This window comes from Vanessa atalanta, chromosome 21 (genome assembly GCF_905147765.1).
Source record: "Vanessa atalanta chromosome 21, ilVanAtal1.2, whole genome shotgun sequence".
In the NCBI taxonomy this organism is placed as follows: Eukaryota; Metazoa; Arthropoda; class Insecta; order Lepidoptera; family Nymphalidae; genus Vanessa; species Vanessa atalanta.
In genome coordinates this window covers 4,299,062-4,319,061 of record NC_061891.1, presented here as the reverse complement: position 1 = coordinate 4,319,061, position 20,000 = coordinate 4,299,062, and the positions used below count along the sequence as shown (strand labels likewise).

General features: G+C 36.1%; 1 protein-coding gene across 5 annotated transcripts in view; it reads left to right on the top strand.

Annotated features, from left to right (window-relative positions):
* The window catches only part of LOC125072184 (AF4/FMR2 family member lilli), a 208,551-nt gene that overhangs the window by 186,288 nt on the left and 2,263 nt on the right, over positions 1 to 20,000 (top strand). For 4 of the 5 annotated variants that reach the window (XM_047682709.1, XM_047682706.1, XM_047682708.1 and 1 more), the window contains exons 10-17: positions 12,751 to 12,793; positions 14,087 to 14,161; positions 15,769 to 16,009; positions 16,998 to 17,123; positions 17,424 to 17,666; positions 17,783 to 18,707; positions 18,980 to 19,128; positions 19,630 to 19,772. In XM_047682709.1, the coding sequence (XP_047538665.1) occupies positions 12,751 to 12,793; positions 14,087 to 14,161; positions 15,769 to 16,009; positions 16,998 to 17,123; positions 17,424 to 17,666; positions 17,783 to 18,707; positions 18,980 to 19,128; positions 19,630 to 19,772 (1,945 nt within the window). The remainder of the gene's footprint in view (positions 1 to 12,750; positions 12,794 to 14,086; positions 14,162 to 15,768; positions 16,010 to 16,997; positions 17,124 to 17,423; positions 17,667 to 17,782; positions 18,708 to 18,979; positions 19,129 to 19,629; positions 19,773 to 20,000) is intronic. The other variant, XM_047682707.1, reaches the window with a different exon arrangement.

The following is a 20,000-nucleotide window of genomic DNA, read 5'->3' as shown; positions in this document are numbered from 1 at the left end:
TGAGATATTTTTCGAGAAAACCCTATCGATCTTTTTTACGACTAGAAAGTATACATTCAACAACACAAAGCCTGACAACGATTTATTATTAAAAAGATAAAGATAATTAACAAAATACATATCCTTCTCGTTTGCATATTAAATACCCGAGCGTATTGTATTCTCCTGTAAGTAGCTGTCTTACAAGAGCACGTGGCGGTAACATATGGGGCCACGAAGAGTCCGCAAATGGCCGAAGCAGGTGTTCAACAGGTGCTTTGAGGTCTGTACGATTTAACCGCCGCATTTCACCTTGTATTACGAATATATTACGGTCTGTATCTCGCCCATAACTTTGTTCGCGTGTGACGTTTATAATTGAAGTTTTTACACAGGAATACTTAATACGTGCGATAATATCTACCGAAGAACTATGGCGGGCTTGTCTAATGACTAGTTGAGATGTTTCGGTACTAAAAAAGTAACAGATTGTCTATGTTTCATTTCTGGAATAAGTACTTTAAGTCTCTTCTCGAGGATAACTCTCGGAGCTTCATCGACCACGGTGATTCAATACAGCTTGGTGAATATACTTAAGTGCAGTTTCCTAACAATGTTTTTATCACCACAATCGAATCAAAAATACAAATTGTGCACAAAGCAGCTTAATAATTCTTATCCTTAATTTTCACAAATTCTAACCAATAGAGTATCAGCTCCGACGCCTGAAACGCTCGGTAGCTATGTTAAATTTGATAGAGCGGATAATACATAAGCCTAAACGCGCTGTAATACGAAAATAAACCGGGAGGCGGCGACGCGACGCCGCGTGCATCGTTGCTCGTACGCTCTACGATGCATAAATTGCCAGATCTCTGTGTAAATTGACTTAAGATTTGATGACAGACATCTAATGACGTTGGACGTTTTGATTGCGTCGTGTTAAAATTACGTCATAATTAAGTGTGAAATGCTAATTTGATAAACGTTTGTAATAATTGGCGTACGTAATTTTCTGTGAGTCTTTTGAAACAATAAACTTTCAATGTCAATTTTTAATAAATCAACAATAAGCATTGCTATCTTTGCCTCGAAGAAAACAAAAAAAAACATTGAAAATTATCAAAGAATGTTGGCAAGTGACAGCCACTCTTGTTGTTAAACTTGTTGATCTGTTCGAGTCGTGACACCCACGCTTCACTTTTTAAAGTCCCCTAACTTATAAATTCTAGACTACCCTCTCTATTAAATATTGCCCAACTTATCCCCACTATTCTAACGATGCATAGCTAATAGTGCATCGAGGACGTGCGTCCGAAAGGCGCGTGCGGTCAGTACACTCGCGCGCGCTGTTCCGCTCCGACGTCCGACTCTACGCGACTGTACGTCACGGGCTAAATAATGTATTCACACTTAACGTCACATTAAGATACTGCTTTCTGCGTCACTTTCACGTCATCTTGTAATCGGGCTCCATTTGAAGCACCGTCGCGATTTAATGTCGCGAACGTTAAGTCGGTTCTTGCGTTTCGAAGATAATATACAAATATAGTGTGTTCTGTTTGCACAGAGCATCCTATGAACTTGGCATGAGTTTTGTTGAAATGTCGCGTTTGTCTATTTAAGGGTATCCTGCGTACGTGCCGTGTCGGGCGTCTCAAAAATCGATGAAATGCAAACATGTTGATGTGCGAATAATCAAGCCGCGATTCAACCCCACGTTTCGATGCGAGTAATAATAGCGACGGAAAGGGAGGGGGAGTGCTACATACAGAGGGCCGTAGCTAGACACTACGATTAGAGTTCTTAAAATGTACGCATTAAAGGTTACAATGGAATAAACAATGTTTGTGTAGTACTTGCACTTGTGAATGGTTTACTCTCATCGATTTTAATAACTGTCTACTACGGCATAAAGAGGGCACTAAATTCATTGATCAATTTCAATGCCGCGTTATTACTCGATGTAATTATTACGTTGAATCACATTAACTAAAACAATTGTAATTTACATATGATGATGATTTGATTTTGATCGTGATTTATTGTTTACGTAATTGATGGAATTGAGATTAAAGAATAAGTCGAAACTTATGTATTAGAAATAATTGTTTAATTTTATATAAGTTCCCAAATAAAAAATTAAAAAGCACTTTTAAAATACGCACGATTTTTTTTAATAGTCTGCATCTTTTGTCCGTTTCGAAAAGGTGTAACTCAAGAATAGAGATATAACGGTATTACCGCGCTATTCTTTAGAAGGGTCGCCGTAGAAAAAGCTTAATATTGAATTAGATCTAACAAGAAATCATACTAAAAAGACAATCGGGGTTTAAATCGGGCAACTAGTTGAGCGACGTTTGAACAAAATTGAAGGGAAGTAGGGGTCTTGTCTCCACCTGTCCGTTTTTAATAGCTTTCGGAAGACGCAGTCGGCATTTGACTGGCGTGAGCGCATCTGTTCTTGCTTCGCGCCAAAAACTAAACCGTATTAGATAAACAAATCCTAATGGGTATTTAATTTTTTAGCAGTGAATTTGATTGTTATTAACGAAGTTTTAGTGAACAAATTTAGTGAAATATAAACAATGTAACAATGTTGGGGATGCTCACTTCCGACTTCGGATACCAGAATCGTCTAACTTTGCTGCAACAGCTCATCGACTGTGGCGACGTGTTGCTCGGACGCGAATTTGTTTACGGTATGTCTTGTATTCGAAATAAATTTGTGATCGTAGCATTACAGAATAATAATAATAAGACAATAGTACGTATATTGTATATCAAATAAAAGAAAATCGGTTTTCCAATGTATGCAATCTCTACACAATAAATATACGTATTAAAATCCGGTCTTATTACTAAAAATCATTTTTTACGAGACACCTAGAAGGTAGAGGAGCATTATTGCTGCATTAACAAATAAAATTACAATTCATATATGTAAACACACGTGAGGTATGTTATAAATGAAAAATTATAACATAGAACATACAACATATGATTTGCAATGTCCAACATTTCACATCAAAATTAAAACCTCTTTTAAGGTCGTCTTAATCCAGGGTCTAAAAGGGCTGATGGTGGTCATGTCTTGGACTATTGGTGATCGATTGGTGAGCGCTCCAGAAAGTATTTTAAAGATCTGATTGAGATCGCCTAAACTCTCCTCGCGGACGCTTGTTCTAACAGCTGTTCCTCCCCTCACACGCGAGTGGAACCGTGGACGGAAACTAGTTATAGGTAAATAAAAAATACACGCCTTCGACATTGCGTCACCACAACACCAGTTGTGTTGCGACATCTGTATATGAATATATTACATATTACTTAAACTAAAAATAAACAACTCGTACCTCTCCCCAACAGCAATCTAAACTTCCTCTTGTTTTGAGGAAGCTTTTGTAGCTTATCTCACCATCCTGTTCGACTGCTGGTTGGTGCTTACACGTGTAGCAGAATTTCATCCTGATGATGATGATGATGTTTTCCTTGGCCGGTGATATCCGTATGAACTATATTTACATATTAAGACCATGTAAAGTTCATTTTCTTCGTCCGAGTTAGAACCTAAAATCTTCGGCTTAGATTCACTTGTTCCAGCCACTAGGCCATCTCGGACGTTAAGCGGTTAAGCTTCGTATGGAAAAAAAAACGATCACAGACACCTGCCAATACCTTACAATAGTATATATTAATCAATCACACTAGACCACTACGAACAAAGCACCAGCAGCGATAGCTGCGTGTGCGCAGATCGCCACACGAAGATCGTATCGTGTTTATTTATCGTCGCATTGTCTTACATCGTCATAAATCCTGCTAATTAGCATCGGAAATAACACAGGCGCCCCGTTACTCTCATCTCGCACTCCGGCGCATATCGCTAACACATTTGACACCTAGTGTATTTATGTTTGATTGCTTTGTATCGTTATCTGTTGCGTACGTGTTTAGGCTCAGGTTTTTCATTAAACGATTACTTCAAGTGGTTCGTCAGAATAAACCGATCTGTGGTTTATGAGTAAGAATATATTTAAAACTGTTATTACACGCTACCAATGTAATTGTTTGTATTAACTGGTATATTTTATGTTATATGCACATAGTATGTCATATTAAATGTGTTAGAAAATCCGTTTACAAATTTTATGTATATGAATGCATGTATGTATATTCATTACATCGTACTTTGCGTTTATGAATTCAATTTATCACAGCGGTGCATTTATTATTATAGTTTTTATAGAAATAAATGTTACGATATTATTTTTCCTGTAAAACGATTAAAGATCAATCACCATTTGCTGATATTTATGGTTTTATCGGTCCATTGTATTCAAACGATAAAACACAACACGGTCCGGTCCACACGTGTTGCGTAAACTACAAGCGTACGGACATGACGTGTCGAGTATTTATCTAAAGATTTTCACTAAAACAATTAAACTATTTACTTAATTCACTAATAATATTATATCAGACTATTACACTTTGTTATTTAACTGATTACAGACATTGTAGTGTTATGTTCCCTAGCCTCGTGGCTTGCTTATAAGGCAATGAGGTCTTAGGTTACGTCTTGAGTTGGGCTTATAACTCTTAGTGGTTCTACGCAGTGAGCGTTAGCTTAAACTCTCCGTTCGTGGCCGATTAGCCGTCCCGTCGGATTATGATTGTGTGAGAGAATAGAAAACGCACTTGCGTTTGCGCAACACTTGTGAACTATTGAGAATGGTCCCCGTGAACAAAATCGTTTAGAAAGACTTCATCATCATTATCCTGTGGCGATTAATAATTGTTTAAGCTCTAAATTATTTTCTGTTATTCGATTACTCGTAAGTTTTGTGATTTTTTTATTATATTAATGCTATAAATAGAATAGATAAATACATAGATACAATCATTCATTTACCAGCTTCAGACACTCGGGTGCACGGCCTAATTAACACCTTAGGCATAATACCATGGGCTTAAGCAATTACTTGTAGATAGCTCGTAGCTTTGGAAATGAAATTCATTGGAAATGCCAAGTACTAACGTTTAGGAATAAATCTACTGATAATGATAATGTCACAAATGCAAATGTGATCGCATGTTATTTAATTTTTATATTACGTTGCAAACTTGGTAACAAAATTGTCTTACACCGGCTCAGTTACCATTCTAGTCGATACACAACAATACTACGTATACGTACGTACAGGTTGGATGAGGTATATCGTGTGATGGGTGGTTGGTACGGGTGGTGGTACGAGACAGGCTTACACAAAACCTCACCACCGATCAGATTATTACTTACATATTTTGACTAGTATCGTTTTCATTACTTGCTCGCGTATTTCTTCATTCGTTACATCATTCGTCTATATTTTTTACCTAATTGTAATACGAGCAATGAAACTTTCGAATGAAACAAAGTCGATTTTTGAATAGCTCTTCCGTTACGTGACGTATACGTTATTTATATTTTTATTGTCCCGTCCAATTATATCACAATGACAGCTACGAAATTGTGTAACAAGAAATATACACTGACCCGAAACGTCATAATGTTATGTTTTTTTCTCTTCATCTCAACATAAAGAAATCTATTGTTGTTTACAATTAAGGAAATTGTTTAAATTTTACAAAAGTTGTTCACCCTCTCAATTGTTTTATTTAAACAAAGAAAACGTAATAAAACCCCCGCCGGCGAAATCTTTTTTTAAACCCTTTGCGTAATATTGACGGATCTTACGAAACTGTTAAATGTTTCTAAACGTTTCGTCGGGTTGTAAATAATGGAAACTTTGGAACAACTTGACTGATGATATGAAATGACTTGATGAAATTTTAGCACACTAAAAAGTTTTTATAATCCAGATATTTTGTTTTTATGTCAAAAACGGTACAATGATAGGAGAAAAAAAATTATAGGTTTTACAGGGTCGTCAAAATTGGGAGGATGAGAAAAATACTTGGAATTATCAAACATTTTTGATAATTCCAAGTATTTTTCTCATCCTATCATATCATATCTATTTCAAAATTCAAATACTAAAAAAAAAAACCTTTTTAAAAAAACATGTTTTACTGTACCCAGAGGCGGCCCTAAGGTTGAATCAGTGTATGAATAGTATATAATAATAAATATTATATTCCATTTACAAATTCCAAATAAATGATTGTAGGTATATTATGGGGTTGCACTGTAAACTATTTTTGGAAATTGACTTTCGCCTGTATAACGTCAAACCTAGGGAATTGCTGGTGGTTCACAGCGTACGGATTGAAACACGAACAAAGCTCGACTGATAGACTCGCCTAACGAAATTTCCCAGCGGCTCTTTTAACAAGTACGATTTGAAATGGCTCTGGTCTATTCCGCCATAACAGGTCGACGTATTCTATTTATTTTAAGTAATGTCGTTAAAATCCCGTTTCATTCCTTTCACAAGACATTTATTACGCTTAACTGATAATGGTATAAAATAAATCTGAAATGTAATGTTTAAAAAATCTCTCCCAGATAGCTTGTCTATAGCCTTTTGAGTTCAGCTTTTAATTGAGTTTCCATTTTACACGGTGATTGACCTTATCGAGTCATCACCTTGGGTAAAGACCCCCAAATAAGGCATCGAATGTTTTCATGGCATTTCAACACTTCAATCATAAGTAATAAGACTCAGTTTTGAATAGACGTTTCGTTTTATGTTCCATTATTCATAGATTATATTGTTTTGATTTTTTTTTATTGACGAGTCATTGTTGCTAATATTGTATTAAATGTTTACAAAAACATAACGAGAACTCATTTTAAACAAAAAACGGTAACTGATCTTTATATGTATATAAAAATCTTCTACGTGTTTATGTAATCTTTTCCAAAACGGTTGACCGATTTTGATGTTTATTTTGTGAGTTTTTGATTGTGTGTGAATAAAACTCTTTATGTCAATGAACGAGGTTGGGACGGGCAGCTAGTAGTAGTTTTATATGATTTATGTATAATTAGAATATTAACAAATTAAATTGCAAAATAAAAACAAATTTGTCGTAAAATAAACACATCTTATTCGGTAAAATATAGCATTGGATCAAACCGTGCTAAAACGGAGCTGATAGAGCTTATATAATAAAATAAACTAAATATTTTGCTTTAAACTATTACTTATGGGAATTATTCCTGTAAAGATAGTATTCTTTCTAATTGATTTATAAACTTTTATTATTTTACATGTAAATAAATCAATTAATTATCTTTACATACGTCGTCCGAGTCTGGACGTATAATGAGCTTCATTGAAAACAGCTAAGTGTATAAAAAATATACAAGTCACAGCAGTGTTTTGATATAATACGGTGTTGCTGTAATTGGATTAACATTAAATAGTTTTAAAGTTCATTTTTGCCTAGCACAGCAGTACAATAGTTAATAAAAAGGATAGAATCTCCTTATCAGCAAAGTATATGGCACATATAACGTTTTATTTTTAGAATAGATAGACAAGTCACATTATCGAGTAAAAAATTAATTAGAAATTATTACTAAATCTAAATGAATTGGTAGTCGTTTATTTTCATGCAAGATTTTTGAATGGTAATAATTAATTTGTGTATATGTTAATCTCAGGATTATTGAATGGTAATCATTAATTTGTGTTAATCTATACGAATAAAAGACGATTTTTTTTGGGAATCCATTACTGAAAAAAGTTACTAAGCTAATATACATAAAACTTATACCAGACGCAACGCACGTTGGATAAAGATTTCTTATATTATACAAGCGTGAATTTCTGTATCCATATATCGGGATTATCGCTTAGAATTATTTTATAAAAGTATTATATAACGAAGAGGTTTTTTTTTGGATTTTTTTATTATACAAGCTTCTGTTTAACATCCTTCAATAAGTTTGTGTTAGTTAAAACTTGTAAATGAATTTAAGAAAATACTATTTCTGTTTTTTTTTCATATAGTTCTACACTAGCGATTTTAACTTGGTGCTGGCGACAAAACTTTTTTTTTACCTTGATTAGGAGTATATTATATTTACTTGCTATTGGCGTTATAACGTAATTAAATTCATAACTATCGAGTTTCTTGCAAACGGACGGATGACTTACAGTGAATGACGTTGATTCTATTGAAATGTATATGAACATAGGTATATATTCTTATAATTTATTCATATGGTTTGTACTGTTTACGAAATTGATAAATATATTTATTTGTGTTTTTGGTTACACTATTTATATATGAATTTAAGCGAGCGATGAATTAGTAAATATATAAAAACTAATTATTCCGAGTTGCGTCGTGTTTAACTATAAAAAATGACGTAGGTACTTCCATACAGACTTGGAGGGATGCGAGTTTATTAGGGTATTAACCCTCTTAGGTTATTATTTTTACGCTGTGTTTATTTATAAACCGAAACCTAATGCCTTTTTTCATATTGCTAACTTCAAAATAGACGAACTTCCTTACATTTTTTTCTTTTCTGATTTAATCCGTTCAGATATTATATTTCCAAAAACCCTTAATAAGTGATGATGGACCAACCAGTAGTTATATTAATAAAATATTTTATTGACTCTTAATATAATATAGACTGTAATGTAAATAAAAGCGAAGTGACCGCGTTGATAGTCTGCGCGCCGTCATGTCGAGCGTGAAGCGGTTTTTGCGCTAATGCGATGGTATGATATGTTTTCATTGTTTGTGTAATTACATGCCGCTAACATTTCCTTATGCCGCCACGTCTTTGAAGGGCCGGTAATTGTATAAAATTGTATTGTGCGTCGCGAAAGTTGTACACGTATTGTTAATTTTATACATGATATACGATGCGTTGAACGTTGCTTGTTATTTTTTTTTATATTTTTCTGTATTTTGAACATAATGTTGTTAGTAATTTAGTTATTTATTATATGAAGATAAGGTAGTCTGTATAGACGGTATAAACTCCCCGTACCAAGTTTTTATATACTTGGGTTAGCTTGTTGCAAGAGCGGCGTTTAGCTGTGCTTCAATTTACTGCAATAATATAAAGATTTACATATACATGAGTGCGTTTCGATCTCAACTGACTAGTGAAGTAACATTTGAAGGGTCGTTATGTGTTGCTCACAAGCGGTTTGGCTCGCTGTACTATACGGATGCTCACATTGTAACACCCGTAATACAACCTGAGTTCAGTTCAAATGAGACAAGACAACTTCGAGCAGTTATAATATCTATCAGATTCTGTTCTGTCTATAACGACTATGTACGTGTGACCTCAAGCAACAATGTTCAAAGTTGTTGAGTTTTATGAGTCAGGGTAATAATTACCGGACAATAAATACAAATCCCACGGTTGTTTATTTAGAAAATAAATTATTATTAACTAGTTGTCGCTAGCGGCTTCAGTCGCGTTTATGGGTTATATGTTATTTTCATCAAATTTGGTTCAATGCTTTGCAGTGAAACAGCAACGGACAGACAGAGTTACTTTCTCATTTATAATATTAGCAACGATATTCGCTTTTAGTGGACAACTTACTCTGCTATCGAAGTATCTTCTGATCGTCATATTACTTAGGAAAAAACTCTGATTGACATCTCAATATAAATGTCTATCAATCCAACTCACTAATTTTTATTTAATCAAAATATTAAGATATAAACTGTCCTCAGCTGACAATTATTCCTGATATATGTTAGGACAAACAAATATAACACTGCTGGACGAGAAGTTATTGATAACATTGTCAAATGCAGTATGGGATGTACTCGAATGCCTCATGGATGAGATTACGGTTACGGTTGTCGTGTAATTAAAATCTATTGAGTGTTTCTGTTTCGAAAAATCGCAAGAAGCGGGGGTAGTGGAGAACGCAAATGTGCGCGCAAACACAGGAGTTACACGGAAATATTTGAAAACAAAACTTATTGTGTTTACGAATTGTGGTTGTGTAAAAACGTAATTGTATTTTATGTGTGCTTAGAAGAACGGATATTAATTAATTAATTAACCACTTGTAGAAACTGCATCAGTAGTTTGTCGGCTGTATGTTATTAAATAAATAATTGAACAAATTTCATCGCAATTTTTCTGTCCTTGTCGCTTTAAATAACAACTCGTAAAATCCGCGCGTGTTTCACGAGCATCGCCCATTTATACGAAGTTCATACATACTATGGACATTTACATTCTCGCAACGGTACAGCGAGACATCTTAATACATCAATCTGTTTATTCCTAGAAAAAAATACGCTCACATTCATATGTAGATAACTCGTTTCGTAATATTTTCCTTTGCAAATATGTCTCGTTGTTTCTATTATAATTCACGTTATGAATTAAATTATGGAGTTGGTTTTTTTTATTCGAATTTTTAACAAGTTTCATGTATAGAGTTATGTTGTACTGATGATATATTTTTTTTATTAAATTCGCTTAGGTATATCTTAAACCACTAAACTCGTACAAAATATTTACGCAATTGATAGTCCAAATCGTAAGGAAGATTATAGGCTTAACATCACGCTACGATCCACTTAGCAGGGACTTTTAACGCGGGTAAAATCGCGCAAAACAGCTTGGCTCATATTAAAACTACTCGTAAGTTCTAGCTGTATTATATTCTCTGTAAACACAATTCTATGTTGACGATTACGAACATTGAAAACAATATTAAAATATTGTGCCTCGGTAAGTATACAAGGATCAAGCGTATTTATATTGAATTGAAAATAAAGGACCTAAGTCTGTACTGCTGAGATTAATCTTGATACAATATTTCTGTATATAAAACATCTATTTGGACTTTAAAAATGCTATTTTGCAAACATTCATAATAACCGTTATTATATTTTTGGAATTAATTACTTATTTATTAGCAACATATAATTAAATAAGTTTAATTTTGAAAACGTATTATAAGTTAAGTTTTAAGCGCAATGCTTGACACCGACCTAGGGTCGGAGACCTACTGTAGGGCGGCTAGGTCGTTGATACCTACGCTTCTCTAAGTCTCGATAATAGAATTTGTCCAAATAAAGGTATTCAAACTCTAGGCATATTGATATTTTGATTACTTTCTTATTGATGGATTTCTTTGAGGTTACAAAGGTTCAATAACTTGGGTTGAACGTACAGTTGAATTGGAATAGCACCTTGTCACACCAAAAGGTTGCGGCCTCTCTAGTCTCCTTGTATCGATATTTAAACTTCAAATTAAAATTATTATCAGATACCTTTTCTAGATATAACAAATGACTAGAACTTATTTTATTGTTTATTATGTAAATAAATATGTTCTTATATTTGTAAATAAAAGGAAATGTATCTTAAAACAATATATATTATAAGATATTAAAATATATATATATATATATTCTTACATGTGTGTTTTTACGTGACATATAATTACAAAAAAAAATGTGACAATATTATGTGAATTACTTTTCTTAGTGTACTAATGAGAAATAACATTTTGAAAGCGTCTATTCAATGATGTTAAGGAAAATTGAGATTAAGGGAGTGCCTTCTACTAAAATTTCGTAAGAGCCTTTCATAGTGCGCCTCTGCGTTACCGAATGTATGTCCTCCTAATGTTAAGCCTCTATCTCTCGACAGCTTAAGCTCTATGATAATAGCCCATCAGTTAAAGCATTGTATTTTATATATATATATATGTACATACATAGATTAATTATAACTCCAAGTGCCAAAGTTGATAAAAAAATGTTGTAAATCGCATTAATAAATATTACAAGAACAAAAGAATGATTGAGTTAATTTGTCTACAATGTCGAGACGTGCCACTGTAAAGTTCATAGCCCTATTGAAAGTTGCGGGGTATCGGCCGGGAACCGAACTCGGTGTGTGTTTACGTTTGTGCTCAGAACGCCTAAACAAACACTCGGCCCTTTCTCGTACACGAGTGCTGAATTATACGATTCACTCTGTCATTTATGACGCTAACAATTAGATTTATATTTGCCTGTGGCTTATGTTTAATGGCTTTTACGAACCTTTCTAGCCGTGGAAACGTTTAAGAGGTCGAGATTTTAAACTGAGATAAGACGTCAACTGAACCAAATGTGTTTGAATAATACACATATTCTCAGACAATTGTTTCTAAGGGTTTTAGTATTAACTTTACACCCTACATTACCTACAATTTCTAGGCATATAATTTAGGTTTTTTTTTTAATTGACTACAATTAAAACTGTACGCCGATATTTATTCTCTAATAATTTTATAAGCAGTAGAGTTGACTTTTACACTGAGAGACTGAACACGAGACACAATAGCTCAGTAATTCTTATGATGTCTATATGCGTATACGACCCGAGAAAGCGTTAAGCGCTAAGTAATAAAGCTTAGTAACACAAAAACACACGATAACCAACAAGAATACAACAAAATGACATCACTAACATATCCTGCAATCGACGTTTTTCTCATTTTGAATCCGTAACTAAAACATTAACATATTTATAAATTGTGTGTACTGTAATTGTACCATTTGTACCAGATGTAAAATGTTATTTAATGTTATTTCGTTAGAAACGTTTTATTTTGAAACGTTGGCTTTGCGATACGGTCTACTCCTATACGTACGTACAATATTTTTTTTAATGTATGTGTTATTTTTTGTATTGTATTCAATATTTTGATAAAATATACCTACATATTACATTTATGATAGATTATGTTATTTAATGGTATATTACATATATATATATATAATTATTATAGAGGAGTAATGTTCGTTTTTTCTTCTTTTCAGGCTTAGACAACCGGATATCAAACTCAAGAAGTTCTGTGTCACCGTAAGTAGAAATACTATATTTAAATTCGAATTTGTATATTTTCACTCACATTAACATGGTGTGCTTAAACACCTGGAACGGTACAAATGATTTATTAAGTAGTTTATATAATTTCTCAATGTTGGGCCAGACTTCCTCTACTCTTACGAAGCTTACTACATTACATCGCGGGCTGGTAAATATGCATGTAGTAGATATTTTTCCTTATATTCATGATTCCTCACGATGTTTTCCTTCACATCAGAACACAAATAAAGGGCTTGAAAAGATTTGCTTGCCTGGGTTTGAATCCTTTACGTATTCTTGGCTTTCACTTCGTGGGTTTTTTTATTGTTGTGTTGATGGGTGAGTAACTACGGACACAAGGGACATAACATAGTTCCCAAGTTTGGTATAGCATTGGCAATGTAAGGGATGGTTACTGTTTGTTAATATGGCTATTGGCATTGTCCGTCCGTCTACTGATATTACAAAGCAATACTAATCAGCTTTTATTAAATGGTATTAACCGCATCCACAAATCGATTACGTAAAATCTCTGTTATTTCTACGGTAAAGGAAAATCAAACCACAAGCAAAAGCATTCTTACGGAGTCAAGCAATCACCGGTAACTTTTTGGCAATTTTTTTCCTGTATGGGAAAGATTTATTAAAATGTTACGGGTCAAACGGACAATGTCACGCTGCGCCAACCCCAAAGAAATGGGATAAAGACGAACGATTACAACGAACTTTAAAATCTAATATTTCAATTTATTTATGAAGTCAAACGGTACAATATTTAAAACATATAAAAGTTGACTGAAATATAAATAATATTTATTTATTTCTTTCACGAAAGCAATATTTATGTAACATAATATTTTGACATTCCACGCAACGGAATTAGCCATTTATTCACACAAATTCGTAAACAAAAGAACTATGATAAAGTTAATTGATAATATTTAACTTGACATTTGACTTTAATTTATTGAAGTTAAAATAAATAAACGGTTTATTTATTTTTTTCGATTGTGTACGCTTCTTCGTGTCCGATGAAGATTTAATACATGTACCTACGTTCACTCATTATTGGAGCAGCGTGATGGCTTAAGCTCTAAAATCCTCTTCTCAAAGGGAGAGGAGGTTTTTGATCAACAGTATGGCATTTAGAGTTACTTTATACTTTTTATAAATCCACAGGCGGGTATTGCGACACCCACGGGTTATGGGATGTGTCTTTACAATACTTTGCCGGACCATGTTGAGCGAGAGTAATGTTTGAACTCTATACGTCATTTTGTTTTACAGTAACGTGGTAAACAAAGACCTCGGGTTGTCGGAGAGTGACGACGAGGTCGCCGCCACCACCACCAGACTAGAACCGTGAGTAAAATTCATTTTAAAATTTATATTAATACAACTCAAATCAATTCAAATAGTAATAAAATTTCTTCAGCTTTATAATAAATTTATTTTAAGATCAAATTTTGACTTGGATTTTGTATCTAAAAAAGACTACACTACTTTATATATACGTGTATTGCCTAAATAAAGAGTAAATTGAAGGGCGTGTACGGTCGGTGATACCGGTGATGTACACAGATAAACTTAAGAACGTTGTCAAATAGTGATATGACGTATTCGATTACATAATATTATACAAAAACCGTATCGAATATTTCAACATAACTGATAAAAAAATTAAAATCCAATACTTAATTCTATTATTGAAATTGTTATTTATGTATGTATATTTATTTCATACTACAAAAATCAAATCAGTTTTATTCTAAGCTGGCACTAGATTGATATAAGTATATATTATACCGATATTATCATATGGAATAGTTATATCACGTGAAAACTATATTTTTTTAGCATTAGCAGTCTGTAAATTTTTCCACTGCTGGGCTTAAGGCCTCCTCTCCCTTTGAGGGAAGGTTTGGAGCATATTCCACCACACTGCTCCAATGCGGGTTGGCGGAATACACATGTGGCAGAATTTCGTTGAAATTAGACACATGCAGGTTTCCTTACGATGTTTTCCTTCACCGCCGAGCACGAGAAGAATTATAAACACAAATTAAGCACATGAAAATTCAGTGGTGCCTGCCTAGGTTTGAACCCGAAATTCTAACCACTGGACCATCTCAGCTCACACCAAACTATATACCTACGGTTTTTCTCGCAACATTTTTTACATCATAACAATAACATAGTTCTCCATAAAGATAGGGTCCATAAATGTTAAAACTTTTTTAATTCCGTAGTGTAATATTTAACCAGGGAAACGACCGAAGTTATAGTATACTGACGTGCAAAAAAAACTACGGAGCTCAAACAATTTGTCTCTCCTTTGTTTACGGTCTTGACTAACTCAATTGCAATCGCCACGCTCGAACTATTTCATGTTATATTGTAACCGATACCTTGTTTATATTGTTCAATGGTACGTGAGATGAAACGACAATGTTACAGAATAAGGTACAAAATTATATCTTCTATTCTATGATTAACTCTCCTATCTCGGTGGTAGGGCGTCGGTAAGTACCATCTACTCATCACTTATTCTATCGCCAAATAGCAAAACTTAGTGTGGCTGTGTTCCGGTTGGAAGGATGAGTGAGTCAGTGTAACTACACGTACGAGTGACATATTTTAGTTCCCAAGGCTTACGGTGCAATGGCGTTGTAAAAAATGGTTAATATTTCTTATGGCGCCGATGAGTATCGTCGATGGTCACTTACCATCAAGTTTTAATACGTTGTTTCTTTGAATGGTTTATAATTTTTACAATTACTGTGTTTATGGCCGTAAATTTGGGTATGCTCCGGTTGTGTATGCTGATGAAATTGGTGGATATTTTACACAAAACAACTCTTAATCTAATTTTACGACACCCACGCTCTAACATTGGGTTGGATGAGACTACTACTTCCTACTTATCACGGCTAATGTATATGATAAAATTGTATTTTTTATTTTTACAGTATCCTATCGCCGATTGGCTCGGGTGGTAGTCCGAGTTCAGGCAGCGAGTCTTCCCCTTCCGACTCGGAATCCGAGTCCTCCTCCGCGGAGTCCAGTAGCGGTGCGGCACCTCCCCCCGCGCCCGCACCACCTCCCGCACAGCGACCTTCGTGGAGTCTGTCGAACTTCGCTCCCCCGGCCGCACACCCGCCTGACCACGCGGACCTTAGCAATGTCCTGGCGGAAGCGAAGGGAAAGCCGGTGAGTTATTGGAAATGAATTACATCGACTTTTGACTTTCGAATATTTCGCGACAATTTTCAAGGGGAAAGCCTACACATGACATATTTTAAGCGCACAAGTATGAGTTAAGAAACTCTTTGTCAGTGCTCTCTTTTTTCGTTATATACCCGGACCCCCAGAGTGGTGGTATCGGAAGCAGATCCGTAAGATCTGAAGCCGTATAAGCTAGCCACTGCCAATCGAACTTAAAACTTTGGCATGAATATCACATTGGTAATATAACTCCTTTGAATAATTTACAGATCGGATCTAAGTATTATATAAACAAAATGTAACGCAGCAAGTAATACAATATTAAATTTATTTGGTGTTGACATTTTTACACGAGGACGAATGAGATACATTAGTTTTTATCTACACATTGATAGCTCGACTAGAGTTCACTGCGAACCTTTCCCAGGTGTTGTATTACGAGAGATAAACACTTCTCCGTACATGGACACTGATTCAGCACTGCACGCTGCGTTTTAAATCAAGCGTTATTGTGATCTAGCTACAGTAGTAATAACATTACTGTTCCGTTCAAAACATTTTGTAGAAAAAATCGTACCTAAATATTGTTTGATTGAAGTTAACGAAATGGATGATAATCTCTTTCAATTACTTATTAAATTAATGCACAGCATCATAAATCGTCATGAACGAAATATTCAACAAAAATGGATCGATTTGGCCGTTTTGAAGTGTAATTTGAGAAGTGGTTTAATTAATTTTGAAAACAATTTAAATGATATCCCGCCCGATGATAAAGTTAAAGTGTTAGATAATTATTATAAGCTGAAGGATATGCTGTGGAAGGCGGTTGGAGCCCTGCATGGGAATATATCGGAAATGTCGATCGGGGTATATCCAGCTATAAGACCATCTAATAAGATCTCAATGCTATTCCTCGTCGGAGTACAGAATACGAACCGTGTCAATTGATATATTTAAATTGTTATTACAGAGTCCAATCTCGGAGTTGTCAGACTCAGAGGCGTCTTCGCCATCACCTGGCACCAGGAGACGAAGGTCCCTGGCTAACCGTATTTCTACTGCGTCGAGTGACGACGAGGCTCCCAGACCGAATCCAGTAAGAATATATTTAATATAATCCATGTTTTATTCATTAACTGTTTTCGTAAATTCTTTTCTATAAAGTATACCAATATTTTTTTGTAGTCGAAGATTTATTTTTTATTACATGTTTAATTAATCGAAACTTATTTAAAATTATATGTGTATTAACGTAACTAACATAGTAGACAGCATAAAAATAATATCTGGAGTTATGGTTGATTGCTAATAGAATTACTGTAATGCTTGATTTCAGATACAGTTTATTTATTGTTCTTTTTGATGAAATTATATACTTAAGATATTTTTTTTATAGGTTCGTACACAAACTTCCCCAAACATTTCCGCGGCAATCGCTAACGGGTCACAGAGCTCCGGCGTGAAGCGGGGTAGGCCTCCTAAACTCCGCAACTCGGAGGAGCGGCCCGCTAAAAAGAAGCGAGGCCGGCCCCCCAAAACGCGACCCCCGTCCCCCGCGCCTGACAGTGAACCCGAACCCGAGCCCCCACAACCACATCCACATCCACTGCAAGATACCAAAACTCACATCTTCCGCAAGGTAAGAGTTTACTAATATCTTTAAGCATAGATTTTTTTATTAACGTTCTGCAAGCAATAGAAGATACATATGTATAATTCATATAAATGTCTAAGTAATAAAATATTTCTCTTCAGGTTTTTACTCCAAAAAAGGGAGACGAATGCGGGGGTAAAGGCGGCAAAGGGGGCAAAGGAAAAGGTGGAAAGGGTAAAGGTCAAGTGACAATTATCGAGTCCGGTGCCGACGATGATGACAGGAGGCACAGGGACCGCTCAGCTGAACGAAGAAATGAGGAGGCGATCGCCCGAGTGTCACCTCCGCAAGAACCAGAAACCTTAACTAGGAAACGAGAAGCAGAACGAGTGGCTCACGAGAGGATACAGGAAAGAGTCTCGATCGAAAGGCCCGACCATCGCCGCCCCGACGACAGAATATCAGACCGAACCACAGAACGAACGTCAAATGACCGGATACCTGACCGAACGGATCGGTTACCGGAGAGACGTTCAAGCGATCGGCTCCCCCCTGACCGACTATCCACGGATCGGTTACAAGAGAGACTATCTACCGACCGACTATCTGAACGATCAGATCGGTTGTCGGATCGTTCCTCTCTCTCGACTAGCGATAGGTTATCTTCAGACAGAAAATCAAACGATCGACTATCAGGTGATAAAATGCTGATCGATCGAATACCTATAGAAAAAATGTCCATCGATCGGTTGTCCGGAGACAAGTTATCGATCGAGCGGATACCAAACGATAAAATGGATCGGTTGACAAATCAATTGTCGCACGATCGGTTATCGAATGAAAAGATTTCTCATGAGCGATTATCAAGTGACAAACTCTCGCACGAGCGGTTATCTAGCGACAAGCTCTCGCACGAGCGCCTGTCGAGTGACAAATTATCACATGAGCGACTATCGAGCGACAAATTGACGATAGATCGCCTTTCTGGGGATAAATTACCGTTGGAGAGGGTGGAAAGAATTGCGCCGGACCGATACGTTCGAGCCGAAGCGGATGTTGGCTTTGTACCGAATTCGTTAACGAACGGTAAGTGATATTGTCTTTATTACTTGCGTGTCCCAAATCGTAATGTATAAATAAGTTAGATAAAATTAGTAAGAAGTATTCTGTGATAATTCAGCTCCTTCGTCTTGATATTCCTAAGCTAGTACAGGTGAGAATTACTTGATAAAATTACTGACTACGTTAGGGCTGTAAATTTATGAATTCGTCCTGGGTTCAATTACCTGGGCGGAAAAGTTAGTGGGCTAGTAAGGAGAGCTATCTCGAATAACGAATGATGAAAGGAATGTCGGCAGCAGGCGAGCGCGTGTCCCGCGGGCGCTCGATGTGCGTGGTGAGCATCCCGCTGAGCCGGCTGCGCGCCGAGATCGTGCGCGCGCTGCAGCGCCCGCCGCGCCGCGCCGCGCCGCCCGCGCCCACGCCGCCCACGCCGCCCGCCGACCACGTGAGTCGCGCTCCAGCCGTCTATCTATATTCCTATATAAATCCGAAAATAATTCCGTCTGTCACCTGACGACCGGCCCCTTAAACGCTAGCTACCACCTACTATTTATAGTCTAGCAATATCGCTGAAACCAAACTGGTAATAAAAATGGCGATATAATTCGAAATATTTTCATATTATCGGAAATTTATCAAATATCGTTCGGTCTCTAATTCAATTGTCGTGTAAAGTTATGGAAATATAGATTTGATTATTTTGGTTTGCGGTTAACCCGTTTCCTGTCCCTGAATTAAAATATGATTTGTGGTTATTATTTAACTATTGGACTGGGAACCCGTGATTAACATGCACGAGTCCCTCATATTTTGAGTCGTCACGGTGTCTTCAACATTAGTCAAACTTTCCGAAGGAATATCATTCCAGTTGGATTGGTCTCTCAGACGATTTCTGTGATTAATGTAATATTGTAATGCACCTAAACAAACGTTTGCTGAACTGCAGACGCTGGAAACAAGCGGCGGGAGTCTAGCTAGTCTCGGCGGCCTGGAGCGAGCGGAGCGCTGCGCGGGCCGGACGCCCATCTACTACTCGTACTTCGAGCGACTGCCGGCCGACGCGCTCTCCGACGAGGAACGAGACCACAAGTGAGTCATACGCCAGTACCAACTCTTCGGAGAACTCGGTGACGAGTAACATTATTCGATCTTTCTTTTACCCGGTATTCTATTAAGTCACGAAGCTCCCTGATTCCTCGTTCCCGATGTGAGCAGCCACTTAGTGAAATACTCGATAGTTAGTGTTTGCGTGGCCCGTTTGATATAAATTGGGTACACAGAAGATGGAATCGCCTCGTTGTGCGTAAGCGGGTGTCG